Below are 15,869 nucleotides of genomic sequence, written 5' to 3'. Positions count from 1 at the left end.
TATTAAATTTACACAAGTTCATGCCATTTAATATAAAAATGTAAAGTGAATAGCATTAAAGTTATAGAATGTTTTTCTTCCTTAAATGGGCCATAAACTTCAAGATACTACTCAGACAAGGATCTAAGGGTGACAAATGGAAACTTTAACCATTAACTCAATGTCTGGCAGCATTTAGGAATTCAAGCATATGTATATGGTAGAGGACTATACCACAAACCATAATGGTAATGTACAAGATAACATTATTTCTGCAGCTTCATGGAAGTGCAAGGTGAAGAATTTTACACAGTTTAAAGAGAGACTTCTCTTCCCCAAGTCCTTATATAAAATTACATCAAATAATCTAATAGTGATACCCTATAAGGAAAACAGTTCATCATTTTGTGAATCATATTACATGAATGATATCAAAAAATTGTAAAGAAGTAAGTAGCAGTGTAGCCCATAGGGCAAGTTTGCCCAATGATATTCACCCCATTATATGCACTGGCTTGCCTTCTGTTCTGTTCTGCTGTAATGCAAGAAGACTGCAGCCTTATCCTGTAAGATATTAGCTGGAGCTTAAGTTAGCATAACTGTGGTTAAGTAGGCCGTCTCCCTTAACACAAATCAACGGTTACCTTTAGATTTGGGGAACTAAGAAGAGTTAGCTCAACAGTACGTGCTAGAATGTTCCAGTAAGTGCTGCTACAAGGAACATGGAAGTAATAACTGCAAATCCACTTAAGCAAGGGATGACGGTATGATCATGTGCTGAAATGGTAGTCACACGTATCAATATGTTAACATATAAAGTAAGTACACCTCAGTATTATACTGGTAAAAAGGCTATATGTGAGCAGATGCGTAGGCCCTGTAACAGGGCAATCACCATGTGGTCTGGAGCTGGTCTTTCCCACTGGGCAACTTCCATTGCTGTCTGCTTCTTTTCTACTTGACCCTTCAACTCACTGGGGGACTTGTGCCATTGGACACTGCATGCCAGAGACCGAGTTGATCCATTTGTCCCTAGCTAAGGATGTGAGCATGCAATTCGAAAGCTTATACATAGAATGATACCGCAGATTACGCTGATCCAGTATTACTTTTATCTTATGTACCTTGGATCATATCTAGCTTTCTCTATTATTTTAATGAAGGTATCTAAGGTTTTATTTTGTCCTCAGTGTGAGTATCTTGTTACTCACCCTGAAACTCCCCCACAAAATATTGAACTTCTTAGTGTGAATTCTATGTAGCCTGATTCTGGGGGAAGAACCTTTATTGCAGTCAGATCAATTGGTCATTAATCTAAAGATGATCAACCTTAAAAAGGATCAGGCAGCAATAGGAATGAGAGAGCATCTGAAGTTTATACCTGTGGATTAAAAATGGTTATTGGGTGTGGGGGAGGGAATTGAAGCATATGGAAATGGTGAATGAGGCTCAAGCACATGGTGGCATGAAGTTAAAAGAATTGGGTACTAAGGAACTTGTCCAGCTCTCTTGGATTTCTTTACACCTTTGATTCCCATTGGAATTGAATTGGGCCTTAAGGGACTTTAAGCAGAGGAGAAAATAATTTGTGTGTGGAGTGGACTTCTAAAGGAAGAGAAGCTTCAAGTGTTAACATATTAAAAGTGACCTACAAGTGGAATTTAAAAGAAATCCACCAACACACTAGCAATATCTGTTGAATGTCCCTACTAACCAAGCAGAGGAAAGTATTGAATGCAAGAACTACCGACACTTCACCATTCTTTAGTAGGTTCCCTGACATTAAGTCCTACTGCTGATTGCTTGCCGGCTCCCACTCTATGGCAATGTTACATCAACTAGAGAACCTTAAAAGCCATATGAAGTATCAACAAAGAACACTTACTTTACCGTTTATGAACCAATTCCTCTTTTCATTGGTGTTCTGTAGCTGCATCAACATGTCTTACTGGAAACAGTCTGTTAGTAACAGTGCTAGACATCATTGGACCATCAGAAATTTGTTTTTAAAAAATGAATTTTCACGGGGTAGACTGAATGTTCATAGACTATGCTGGAAGTAGTTTAGCACACATTGCGAGATACTCTTGTGTCATTACAATTCCATTTGCAAGCCAACCTTTAAAAAACTTAGTAACATTTTAGAGAAAAAATACAGTGTGAACTAAAAAGGTAGGTGGCAAGGTCAAGATCAGAATGAATAAGCTCCCTTCTCTCATATGTAATTTTAAGGAAGGAAAAAATTTCCTCCTTAAGTTGACTTCTGGTTTTAATAGATAAGTTATGTACTTCCTGCATTTGTGAGGCATGTTTATATAATAAGCTGAATTTTGATACTGTTGCTCTAAGGCTAATGAACATTGTTCTCAAAATATAAGTCTTCATATATAGATGTGCATGCTCTAAGATGGATGGATGTCGTATGGTTTTCCTTGGTAGTACAGAGAGGGAAGTAGATCAGCAGGAGAAGCTTTTCCTGCTGAAATAGTTCTTGTGAAGAGTAGGCAGCTCAGTTATGAGTAAGCAAGTTCTTGTATACTTGGAAATTGATAGTACTGTTGCTTGTTTGCCATCTTTTCAGTCTGAATTTGGTGATGGGAATCCAGTCGTGAAGTGAACAATAAAATCTTAAATTTTTATTTTTAAAATACCTGAAGAGTAGAGCATTCAATTACTGTGCATTTTGAAGTAAAATCTATACAGATTATAGCTTCATTTTATATGGTATTAAAGATTTGCTTGCCACTTACAATAGTAGATATCAATGTTAACAAGGCTCTTGCTTCAAAGAGCTTTCTGCTGTTAGATATTGTATGGGGGAACACTTATTTGTCTACTTAAGATACTTTTTTTTTTTTGTTTTTAAAGATAGGGTTGTGATATTTAGTACCATGTTATCTTTAAATTGAGTGACAGTAGGTCTCACACAATAGAAAATTTATATTTGCATTGCTGATTTTATCTTTATGCTAAATGTCTCTGACTTTTTTTCCCCAGGGGATGAAGGAGAGACTAAATCGGGTGCTGTTCCAGTGGAGGAGGAGGAGGAGGAGGATGACGATCCTGAGAATAGGTATGATTCCATCCATAAGGACTTTAAAAAGATTATAACACACCCTAGGCGTGGGCGCAAACCGGCGCAGCGGAACAGCAAGCAGGTTATAAAAACCAGGACTGCCTGCCTTGTAAAGACTCGCTCACAGGCTTCCCGCAAGTTTGAACGAGAGGCCAGAAAACAGAGGCCAAAATCCAGAAATGCAAAGAAAATATTTAGAAGTGTTAACTAACACACCTTGCATAGGGTGTGTTATAAATGCATTGCAGCACTGTCTGTTTTATATTCCTATGTAAAATGTGGGTTTTGTGATAAGCTCGTCATTGAGACAAGTAAAAGCCTGCTTTGATAAATGTGAATTTCAGCTACTTATATGAATAGATGATAAAAATTGGCATCTGTGCAATATACAATGATAAAATCTTTATAGTGGATCTTGATTATTAGTGCTACATAATTTGTTTTTTGTTAAAACACCTTTTCTCATTTAGAAAGATAAACCAATGAGGTTTAATTCATTGATGAGTACCTGAAATCACCTACGTGATGGTTAAGGTCTTGATGCTACAAGCACTCATACATAGGCTTACTTTCCATCAAGGGAACTACTCGGATGCGTAGTGAAGCATGTGCATGAGTGATTTCAGGATCTGGGCCTATATATTACTTAGTTTTAAATTTTAAATTTATAAAAACTGATAGATGTAACTTTTAGTTTTTAGGTTGTTTTTTTAAACGTATGTCATATTTTACTATTACAATGTAGTTGTCAAAAAGTAGCTTGGATAGTGAATAAAATGTAGAAGTTTGGCTTTCTAATTAGTAACAGCATAAACAAAGTATTAATTTGAAGGGACTCAATGCTAAACACTCAATTATGAGCAGGAGTTTCTTTTTGAAAGCTATTGTAGTTAGATTAAGTTTATCCAAGAAAATTTTATATAGTATTTCTGAAACTGATATTTTTTTGTCCTGTAGTAAATGTGGGACTGACTTTGTAACTTTGCAACACAATTGTTGGAGTCTGCTTTTCTGCTTCTGAGCCTTTTTAGCATAGAACATGGTGTCTATTCCACAAAGTAACTGCCTTTTGTTACATAGCTGAAGTGAATTTAAAAACATAATTTTGTTATATGGACCTCAGTTGGGTACAGAAATATTGCTGCTAATCTAGCTCTTCTGTATGTTCGGTTTTAAAATTTAAGCATTTTAATTCACTTTTTTAAAAAAATTTTTTAGAGACTGACAGCACAGGCCCATAAGCACAACATTTAAACATTGTTAACCTTATTCTTATTTAAATGTACTTTAATTTCACTCTACCTTTGTTACATTTTTAAGAATTTCTGGTTGATAATTCAGCTGATTTAAAGCAAATATTTATCATAGAAAGCTCAGCATTTTACAGTACAAATGCTAACTGGTAGATTTTACCTGTGATCTTGAGAGGATTATCCTGTTTCTCAGTACAACCCCAACAGGTCTTGAACAAAATAGGTTTGATCACTAAATATCATTACATTTTCTTTTAGGTGTTAAAATCTGTTTGTGTAACTTTTCAAACTGAATCATTGTTTAAATTTTTATCTAGGAAATATTTTGTGAATATACATTTCTGAGTGTAGGGGGAGGTAACTGTTACCAAATAGTCTTTCCAGCCTTCAGGAGGTAATTGATAACTGAACTCACTATTATTACATTCAGTACTCATTGTACTTGGTACCATAATCACTGGTACAAAATTGTAAAAAAAATGGAAAATGTTTTGAGAAGATTAAAAAAAAAATTCTTAACACAACTTAAAAAAAAATATTTTCTCTGTTTCTCAGACAAGCTGCCTCTTTTCTACCAGACCAAAGAGGGTACCTAGTACCCAGTGAGATATTTATAGTGTGGTCACTCATGGTTGCAAGTCTCTAGTTTAGAAGTTCTGTTTTTTGAATACATTTGAATGTGAATGACATGAATAATTTTTTTAAAAAGTCTTGAAATCATCTTTGCCAAAGTGCAATATCTGAGTGGGTCATAATATGACAGGCAGTACTGTATGCTGTCATTTTATGTTGTGTATTTGTTTATTGTTGGTCCTTTTGATCTTTTAAATGGTACTGTTAATATGTTTGCAGTAGTTTTGTTTATTAAGAGGTAAATAGTGTATCAATGCAGAATGCCTTTAAGTATTTGATGGATGCAATAAATTTTTGTAAAACATTTTTCTTGTCCAAGCATTTAATTTAATTGTAATACTTCTATGAGAGTTTGAAAATCAGATCATTGAAACAAAAGCATAGTACAGTCTATAGAACAAAGTATTTGGTAGATTATTAATCTGAAGGAAAGTATTTTTGTGTGTGTACTAAATGTCAGTCAAACATACGTATATAAAACTATAAATAAAAATACAACTAAATATTAAAAATATACTAAAGGTTACATTTAATTAAATTTTTAATACTCAGTCTTAAAGGATGGTGCTTCCTATTAGCACAGGCTTATGGTTTTGTCTCTTTAGCGGCTTACTTTGGACAATTTGATTATACATATAACTAATGTGTGTTTATGCACACCACCTGTGAGTTGAGATGATTTAATTAAGAATGTTAACACATAGTGTTAATCATTATTTTTAGTTAAATTCTTAACTAAATTTGTTTTACAGTGGCAACATTGTAGCCTCAAGATTTTGACAAGCTATAAATGAGTCAGTCCTTGCCCAAAGGTTACTGCCTATTTAGACATTACAGGGCATGGGGAACAGAGTCACAGAGATGTGAAATAACTTGCTAAAGATCATACAGAAAGTCAGTGGCAGAGCTGGGACTAGCATCCAAGTCTCCTCACTTGCAGTCCAGTGTGCTATTGAGTGGATCGCTTGACCCCAGTTTTTGTTTTTATTTTCATGTAAAAGTTTTATAGCATTTAATTGTAATTGATGTTGGCTAAGAATCCACCTCAGTTCTCTGCTCCCAGGAAAATAAATAAATAAATCCCCCACAGGTTTATTGGGGGGAACAGATTTTCACACTATCATAGCCTGTATTGTCTTGGCACTTATGCAGTTTGATGGTTAAACAAGTGCTTAAAAGAATAAAAGTTTCAGTGTAGGTAATTGTTCATCTTCAGTCTTAATTACCTTCTAAAGATTTGGAAGTTGAATTTGAAGTTGGAATAGATTTTATTACATTGAGGCCAGTTATAATTTAACTTAATAAAACTGATTTCAAGAACTGAACATCCAGTTTCACATGATGATGTGAATACTGTTATGCCAAACATTTACCAGAAGCAAGTATAGGGTTTGATCTGTTCAGCACTGTCTTTTCAGTATTGTTTACCTATTTCATTATATATAATGCTTTGATTACACCAAAAGTAGAAAAATAGTCCTAATTTCTAAACATGCTTTACATTTTCAGACTAGAGTACCACTTCAGTGGAACATAGTGAGAATCTAGTTTTTGAGCCCCGTAATTTGAATCTTTTCTACTAAATAAATACTTGCATCCCCTGTTGATGTGAAGTGTTTGAACTTTCATTCACTAGCTGAAAAATGAGTGTTTTTAATCTTATGGAACATAAAACTATTTAGTTATCTGCCAGCTTCAGAAATGCTTATTAATTAGTAATCATTAAAATTATTCAGCTTGAGGAAGTGCAGATGATCGTACTGTGGACAATGACCTGGGGATCATTAGGAGCAGTCTGGAATAGAGAAGAAATAGTATTCTATGTGTGCATACTCGAGTTTGTACTTGTGAAGAAATTTTGATGAATGTATTCTTTAGAATTCTCTCAGCAAACATTATTCTGTAAATGTGAAAAAACCCTTCCTTTTAAGAGTCAAAATCCACTTTATTTAAAATATATATTTAAAAGATGGCTTGCAATGCAGGTAAGACTTTGTTATCCAATTTCAGTTTTACTAACTCTTTTAGCACTAGTGAGGATAATGTGAAATCGTTTAGGTGCGCTGGTACAGGACAGTATGTTGAGACTTCTGAAGTTAAAATTAAGTTTTTTGCAAATTTGTTTTCATTTCAGAACCTTAATCCCGTCCCAGTGTTGAGTGGGTTTCTTACGTAAAAGCTAGCAAACCTACTGGTGATGTCTACATTATCTAGATTATACTTTCAAGGTTAAAATAATTTATATATGAAAGTTATGAAATAATTAAAAATAAGGAAATAGTTCCCCTTTTTTGAGAATCCAAGCCATTGTATTCTAGAGAAAATTACAACTGATCTGGGCAAATAAGTACAATATTTAAAAAAAAAACAACTACTACAAAATGGGGAAGATTTTCAAATACAGGTAACCATTTATTCCTCCTGTCAGATATTACACAAATTCATTAATATTTAAAATTTACATGCTCGTCTTATTTCTCCTACACGGACTGATACAAAGCTAATTGAAATTAATGGGACTTTGTCCATATGAACCAATAAATGTTGGGTCAGGTCCACAAAATTAAGTCTGTTCTTATAAGTAATCAAAGCAACTCTTTTAGGTAAACTTGTTTTTTAAAAATAGCTTTACATCATGACTCTCTAGTTATGTATGGGTTAAAGAATTCTTTAATGTCCTAATATTTCCACTGAGGATGCTGCAGATCAGTGTGACTTAGTGCACCAGCCATAAAAGTCTTCGTGCTCTTGGATAATTCCCCCCTTCCTTTTAAATTAGTAACAATTGAACATATGCTAGTGTTGAACTCTTACTTGAAAATATATTAACGTATTAAAAGATGGAAAATATTGTATGGTTGAAGTGTAATTGCAAAAACTGAGGGAAAATAAAATAGTGTGGTCTTGGAAAATTTGGCCTTGTTTTGGGGGCACAAATTACTTCCTGGAAAATAAAATAAAATATAAAATGTATATTTTATAGTTCAGTGTGACTACTAATTAATTGAATTGTGTGACATAAAAAGCAACACAGTAGGGTCAGTTGTTTCTGTGCCAGTTCCAAATGAAGCATAGAACTGTTCAGTTTCCTGGCTTTTGAGCTGGGTTTCTGATTAGGTATAGATACTTCCCCTTTCTGAATAATACAGATATAAATATAAAATGCTTTTCATCATTACTGCTGAAATGATCGAGTCTGTTTGAGAAAATACGTGAAGTCTTGCAGTTAACATTACAAACAGTAGAAATATATTTAAAAATATTACTATTTTTATTCCACAGTTCCATAGGACCTGATCCCCTATGAGGGACAATTCTTTTTCCCCCTCTTGAAGTAAAGTATCAGATTAAGTCCACAGTTTTCTTGTCCATTTGTACATCACTTTTCCTGTATGTATTTTCATACTGGATTTTCCTTTGTTGAAAGATCCTGTAAATAATGCGTTTTTCATAGTCTAAATTATTGTATTTTAACTGAAAATATTTTTGGGGTGGAATGGGTGGCTATGAAAAGTTGATCAACCTTTTTTTTGTTCTGCAGGAAGTGGGATAATAGTCTGACTCTGCAAGTTTATATAGACCCGTAATTTTTGACAAATCACTGTTTTCTTCATCTGTGGGTCACATGCCTAAGAGGGTTGCTGGCAGATGTTTGAGGGGATGTGAGATTGCTCTCATCCCTTTTCTCTGGTCTTCCACTGATGTAGATTTTCCCAGCCGTTTGCAACCACATCTTCCTGAGAAATCGTGTGTGCCCTATAAAACACTGCACTTATTCCTGCTGCATCTCCTTTGAAGTACAAGGGCACAGACATAAAGGATTGTAACACATACCTCAGGAACAACTGTCAGGAGCAAAATGTGGAGTTACAGTATAAAAAATTATTTTAGTGCATGTCATTTACCTTCAGAATTTAAGGTGTTCAGTGCATACTGCCTTTACCACTAATTAAATGCATAGAGGAAATTGTCCAGAGATTAACTGGTGCTTTAACACTGTTTTTGTCTCTAATCGTTTAGAGGCTTGGTCCTAGAGACTTGCGTGTTCTTGAGGCTATTAGAGCTATAAATAAATTGTTCAGCTTAATATTGCATCACAATTGATTAGAAGGGTGACTGACATGGAAGATGGGACTGGTGGGGAGGAATAAAATAGGCCCAAGTTATTAAATGTTGCTTTAAAAAACACAGTTGAATAAATCTACACTAAACATGGTTTAAAATTGGAAAGTGCTTATTTGGGAGCACTGTAAAGAACCATTTTCAAAGCAGATTATCATGTTTAACATATGAAATGTCAGTTAGAATATCCTCTCATTACCACCCATGATTGCTCTCTATTCATAATTCTTTCTGAGCTCACAACTCAGTTACTGAACTTGTGAATTATATAAGATTACATGTCATTCATTGATTAATTGTGTAGACAATGGAATACATAGTATTTTTTGTTTTACTTCAAAGAATTGCCAAGAAAATGCTTTTAGAAGAAATCAAAGCCAATCTTTCCTCTGATGAGGATGCATCTTCAGATGAAGAATCAGATGAAGGAAAAAAGAAAACAGGAAAGAAAAATGAAAACGCAGAAGATGACGGTGAGCACCAAAATGTGGCAGAAAAAAGTGGTGCTTTAGAATCTGTCATAATTTCAGAAGTCTTTCAGGGAAAGATAACAGCAAAATCAGTAAACAATCCCCAAACAGCATACATATTTTGATGCCAACTGCTAAACTGAACTCAGTCAATATGGGTTTCTCTGTTTTGACTTCTGTAAAAGTACATTTTTACTTTGTGATCATATCTTTATAACCAATTTAGAAACGAATATGTGCTAAGCAATATTTGATTAATAAAAGACAAGAAGACATACAGGTATTTATTTCTGGGGGAATCCTGCACCACAAAATTAAAAATTCTGCATACAGCATTTTAATATTCTGCATATTTTATTTGTCAAAATAATGCAATATAATCATGCTGGTTTCAATTATTTTGGTAATTTATTTAAGCTACATTGCAATGGATGGAGAATGGGAGTTGGGGGCACTGGAGAAAATCCCTAAGCCCCCTTGTCTAATAGTAATGTAACTAGGTTTGACCTTTTATTTCTAGTTATTAGACATCAAATATATGCAGCCATATGCTCAGTGTTGCATCATAGGCAACTGAAGAGCTGCTGAGGGCTGTGGAATCAAACTTGCAATTTATATTGGCTACTGACCATGTCCAGATAGGTCAGTAGCAAACAGTTCATGGAGCACATTTTGTGAGGAAATTTTTTCAGTCCAAAAATTTAGTTCAGTTCTAATCATTAAATCAGTAAGCATTTATAAGGCCATACTGTCCTTTACACCACTCTGGCAATATGTAAAGGAGCTGTAAAACTTTTACACCTGTTTTATACTCTTGGGGGAATTCACAAAGACAATGGGAACAATTCACTAAGCAGGCCGGCTGCTACATTCTGCTCTCCCTTAGGGGACATGCCTACCTTCTCAGAAACACCCCCACGTGCTGCTGCTCCATGTCGAGCATGCCGCAAGAGCAAGCGAGAGGGACAGTGTGTGTCTCTCTCTCAGGCATGATTGCCAAGCCCTCCCTTCCTTCCCCTCCCCCCTCAACAGTGCTTTATGTCTCTACTGGCTGCTCCAGGAGCCCAGACTGACCTGTCTGCGCTGCTGAGGAGGGGTGTGTGACCACTCTCGTAGCTTCCCTTTGCTTCCCTATCAGAAGTCTCAGAATTTTCTTCAGGGAAACAAAGAAATCTCTGAGGGAAATGAATTCGGTGCATGCGCAGTGGTGCAGAATTTCCTCAGGAGTGAAGTATGCGAGATATGTATGACTAGACAATAAAATTGCTTCCGTTGATAATCCATGTGATAACTGTAAAATCAAACAGTTTCCATTGCAAAGATAAGGCGGAGTGGGAGGGGGAAGTGCCTATGTGCATTCGTTCAATCACATCTTCCTGGAAATACTTAATAGGTGAAATGCAACTTAAATGAGCAAAATAGCTACCCATATGAGTTCTGTGCTGATTTTTCTCTGACAGAGGAGAATGAAAAGGAAGATAATTCTGAATCTGATTCAGATGATGAAGAGTCTAAGAAGCCTAGATATAGACACAGACTGCTGAGACACAAGCTAAGTATGAGTGATGGAGAATCTGAGGAAGAAAGAAAAGGAAAATCTAAAGACACAAAAGAAGGCAAACGCAGAAATAGAAGGAAAGGTACAAAATTTAAATGTTTGTGTGGCAGGATGTATTTGTGATTCAATGAAATATATTCATTTATGTGGCGTAAAGGAGCTTTCCGGTGAAAAAAAGATTTCCTGGAATTCCAAGTTGTCTTCCTCACACCTCCTCTCACACCTTCACACCATTAGTTTTCTTGTTTTGCAGTTGAGATTGATGAAGTCAGTGCCATCAACTTTACAAGCAAATAAGGGAAAACGGTGTTGTTGTCACTGAATTTTTGTCATTAAAGTTCTTGTTTGTTTGTTTTCAAAATACTCTATCTCTAAACATGGGACAGTGAACGCACCATGAAATTATTTGGTAAATTCTTGATTCATTAAATAATCATTAAAAAATCTAACTATCATTGAAAGTATTTGAAAGATTTATTTAGAAGGACAAAAGCTAGCAAATTCAAAAATAATGATAACTCGAACACATTTTCTTAAAGTCCATTTAAACTAAATCAATATATTTAAAACTAAAACAATTTGGACAGAACTCAAATTTTGAACTAGGAATTTTAAAATGTATATTTTTACACACCTCTTCCTGTGCTGTCATCCCCTCCTCTCTTTTTAATCTCCCTCTCTCTCTTCCTCCCACCCCCTAAAAATTAGGTTAATCTGGTTGAGTCCTGAAATTTTAATACCAAATCAAATAGGTATAATTCAGGAAAACCCAATTTTTCCTCCTCTTCCTCCTGCAACTGCCATCTTTTCCTCACACTATACATAGGCCCTTGTGTCACCAGAAATTTCCACCATCCTAGAGAGTTAAACTCTGCATCCCTCCAAGTTCTTTTTAGGTGGTTCACAATGGGACTGCAGGTGGAACTCTTAAATGAAAACTTGGGTTTATTTCTCATTTTTCTTCTATTAAAAAAGCTAAGAATGCAGCTCTTCTAGCTTTTTCTGGGTTGAGGAACAAGGGAATGACTGTTAGTGCAGATCTCTTGCATCTAATAACCATGGGACCAACGGGGACCAGCACCGCTATAGCAGTTGCAAACTCCAATAACCAGGGCATTTCAGAGTGTAAATGGTTTGTTTACATTGGAAGCAAATCATCTCTACTGCACAATTTGAAAGTATAGTTATATTTTTAGTGTTGCTGTAATGGTAGTATACCATACATGAGTAGTTTCCCATGTACCTAAAGATGAATTGTCCTTTATTGTATTATGTTTATAGTGTTCCCCCATAAAACTTCTAATTTTTGTGTCTTCTGTGATATTATTGTAACTTTTACAGTATTTTAGCAAATAAAATGCCAGACGAAGGCATGGCCGGACCAATCTCTAGAAACTTTTGGTTATAAATCTCCTCAATTACCTCAGCCCTGACCTGGAGCAGTAAAATTTCTTGAACTTCAAATAGCTCAATGACTTGATCCTCCATTATTATACCTCTCCAAGTACATAAAACAAACAAAAACTTAACTCCCAATTACTCATATTCTTTTATTTGCTGAGTTGCATTTTATTTATTTATTGCAACATATACCATTTAGTAAGAAACCTGTATAGCTTTCCAGTGTGTTCAGAATTAATCTTAAATGATAAAATAGGACTGAATAGCATACTATATTTTTAGCTGCTTATAAATGTCAAACATTAAAAAATCATGAGTCAGACCCGCCCAAAATTATGAACTATAGATACTGGCTTCTTTTTGAGTATTCATGACTTAAATGTAATGAGCTCATGATAAAATCATTATAGATGGCAATCTGGTGTAAAGAGGTGACACACTTTGCACGAGATGGGAGAAATGAAATGAACTCTAAGCACAGAAGGTTTAGATTTGCCTTTGTTTATTTCTTAGAAATTGTTGATCCTGACAATGCTCATTGGCATTGGCAATGCTGATATCCGAAAAATCCATAAAAAAGAGATAACTAGCCGTTAGTGTGACTGAGTAAAGCAACGTGTATTCTCACTCAGTCTTTTGCATCAGCATATTAAATCCACGCACTTCACCAACAGTCACAGTGTCTCAATCTGGGTTGAGCTCTTGTTTTCATATAAAATATTCAGATTTGTGCATGTTTTAAAACTTGGTTATGTGTATTAACTTTTACTGGTGGTATGATTGATTCTGTTTAGAACTCCTTTCAGCTAGAAAAGTCCTAATCTGGGATTATTTTCTATGTCACTGACTTGATTTTTTATAGTACTTATTTTAATATGAATTGGATAAATACTACATTCCACCTCCTATGCACAAAGCATAGTTAAAATGGCTATAAATAAGGAACTCCACAGGGCTTGAAGGAAACACTGCTATCAACCCTTGGAAACAGTGCAGGATGGCTCTGTAGATCCTCTGTTCCTGCTCTTGCAGCTCTCGAGTAACAGCTGTAACCTCTGAATGCACCCTGAGCCTACATTGTCATTATCGTGGTTGGGGGACCTTGATTGGCTTCAACATCCCTGGGAGTATTTACTTGTTTTGAATAAGTATCTATTTATGTACACCTTATCTTCAGCTACCCCCTCTCCTGTTTTAATGGGAAAAACTGTTCAGCTTCCTATCCAGAGATCACGATCAACTGGGAGACTTTCCAGGATTGATTGGTTGGTGACCACTGTACTAGACCAATAAAGGAAAATCAAATCCAAGCAAAACTGTTCAGTGAATTAAAAAGAATCATAAAATATTACTGTTAATATTAGAGTTTCTAACAACATATTACTTACAATATATCTTTAAAAGACCTCCTTTATTACCTTTTAAGTTATTTTTTTTTAAATTTGCATTGGATTTTTAATATGTAGCAGTTCAAAACCATGTGTGACATATCAATTGCATTTCAGGCATTTCATGCTATTTCTCTGCTCTTTCTGTTGAAACAACTATTGCACTACCTTACTGAGATATTTTTTCTTAGCTGCACACGTGGGCATTTATTGACCAAGAATGTACAGGTGCTGCGAGCAGCAGAAATTAATTTCAAACAAATTACAGTAATTTTGTATTATTAGTAAAGCTATATTGATATTACTTCAGGTTACAACAGAGGTTGCTATGTTTTTTTTATTCTTAAAGTAAGCAGTGATGATTCAGATGACTCAGAATTTCATGAATCTGGAGTTAGTGAAGAAGTCAGTGAATCTGAAGATGAGCAACGTCCTAGAACAAGGTATAAATAAACATTAGTTTTAGTTCTAGTCATCTCAGTTGAGCTTTTTCTAAACTGATTTATTCAGAAGGTACAATCCTGTCACATGCCATGTCTGAAACATTTATATGTGTTCTAAGAACCTGATCCAAAGACTGCCATTAATTTCAATGGGTTTTGGATCAGACACTAAATTTTTGTTATTCACCTTACAGAATTTCGGTATCTGCAATGTAATTTATCTCAGAAGCCTGGAAGTTGAGTGTCAGAGTTCAAACTTCCTCTTTTATGTCTCAGTATAATTAGGAGAGTTGGGAGGTGAGATGATAAGACCATTAAAAACACTTGGTATTTTTCTAACAAGTTTGCTTGAGTCAAGGAACAATGGGTTCTAATTAAGGATTGCGTTTTAGTGAGGTTATTGGAAGTTGTCTAGGATGTAATTCATAGATTTATAGACTCTAGGACTGGAAGGGACCTCGAGAGGTCATCGAGTCCAGTCCCCTGCCCTCATGGCGGGACCAAATACTGTCTAGACCATCCCTGATAGACATTTATCTAACCCACTCTTAAATATCTCCAGAGATGGAGATTCCACAACCTCCCTAGGCAATTTATTCCAGTGTTTAACTACCCTGACAGTTAGGAACTTTTTCCTAATGTCCAACCTAAATCTCCCTTGCTGCAGTTTAAGCCCATTGCTTCTTGTTCTATCATTAGAGGCTAAGGTGAACAAGTTTTCTCCCTCCTCCTGATGACACCCTTTTAGATACCTGAAAACTGCTATCATGTCCCCTCTCAGTCTTCTCTTTTCCAAACTAAATAAACCCAATTCTTTCAGCCTTCCTTCATAGGTCATGTTCTCAAGACCTTTAATCATTCTTGTTGCTCTTCTCTGGACCCTCTCCAATTTCTCCACATCTTTCTTGAAATGCGGTGCCCAGAACTGGACACAATACTCCAGTTGAGGCCTAACCAGCGCAGAGTAGAGCGGAAGAATGACTTCTCGTGTCTTGTTTACAACACACCTGTTAATGCATCCCAGAATCACGTTTGCTTTTTTTGCAACAGTATCACACTGTTGACTCATATTTAGCTTGTGGTCCACTATGACCCCTAGATCTCTTTCTGCCATACTCCTTCCTAGACAGTCTCTTCCCATTCTGTATGTGTGAAACTGATTGTTCCTTCCTAAGTGGAGCACTTTGCATTTGTCTTTATTGAACTTCATCCGGTTTACCTCAGACCATTTCTCCAATTTGTCCAGATCATTTTGAATTTTGACCCTGTCCTCCAAAGCAGTTGCAATCCCTCCCAGTTTGGTATCGTCTGCAAACTTAATAAGCGTACTTTCTATGCCAACATCTAAGTCGTTGATGAAGATATTGAACAGAGCCGGTCCCAAAACAGACCCCTGCGGAACCCCACTTGTTATACCTTTCCAGCAGGATTGGGAGCCATTAATAACTACTCTCTGAGTACGGTTATCCAGCCAGTTATGCACCCACCTTATAGTAGCCCCATCTAAATTGTATTTGCCTAGTTTATCGATAAGGATATCATGCGA

The 15,869-nt window shown here is 35.6% G+C and overlaps 1 protein-coding gene across 4 annotated transcripts in view; it reads left to right on the top strand.

The window, feature by feature from the left end:
- The window catches only part of ATRX (ATRX chromatin remodeler), a 157,098-nt gene that overhangs the window by 53,846 nt on the left and 87,383 nt on the right, over positions 1-15,869 (top strand). For all 4 annotated transcript variants that reach the window (XM_075068804.1, XM_075068803.1, XM_075068805.1 and 1 more), the window contains 4 exons: positions 2,977-3,052; positions 9,406-9,536; positions 10,994-11,173; positions 14,230-14,323. In XM_075068804.1, the coding sequence (XP_074924905.1) occupies positions 2,977-3,052; positions 9,406-9,536; positions 10,994-11,173; positions 14,230-14,323 (481 nt within the window). The remainder of the gene's footprint in view (positions 1-2,976; positions 3,053-9,405; positions 9,537-10,993; positions 11,174-14,229; positions 14,324-15,869) is intronic.

Source organism: Chelonoidis abingdonii, chromosome 8 (genome assembly GCF_003597395.2).
Source record: "Chelonoidis abingdonii isolate Lonesome George chromosome 8, CheloAbing_2.0, whole genome shotgun sequence".
Lineage (NCBI taxonomy): Eukaryota > Metazoa > Chordata > Testudines > Testudinidae > Chelonoidis > Chelonoidis abingdonii.
This window is presented reverse-complemented; position numbering and strand designations above follow the sequence as displayed.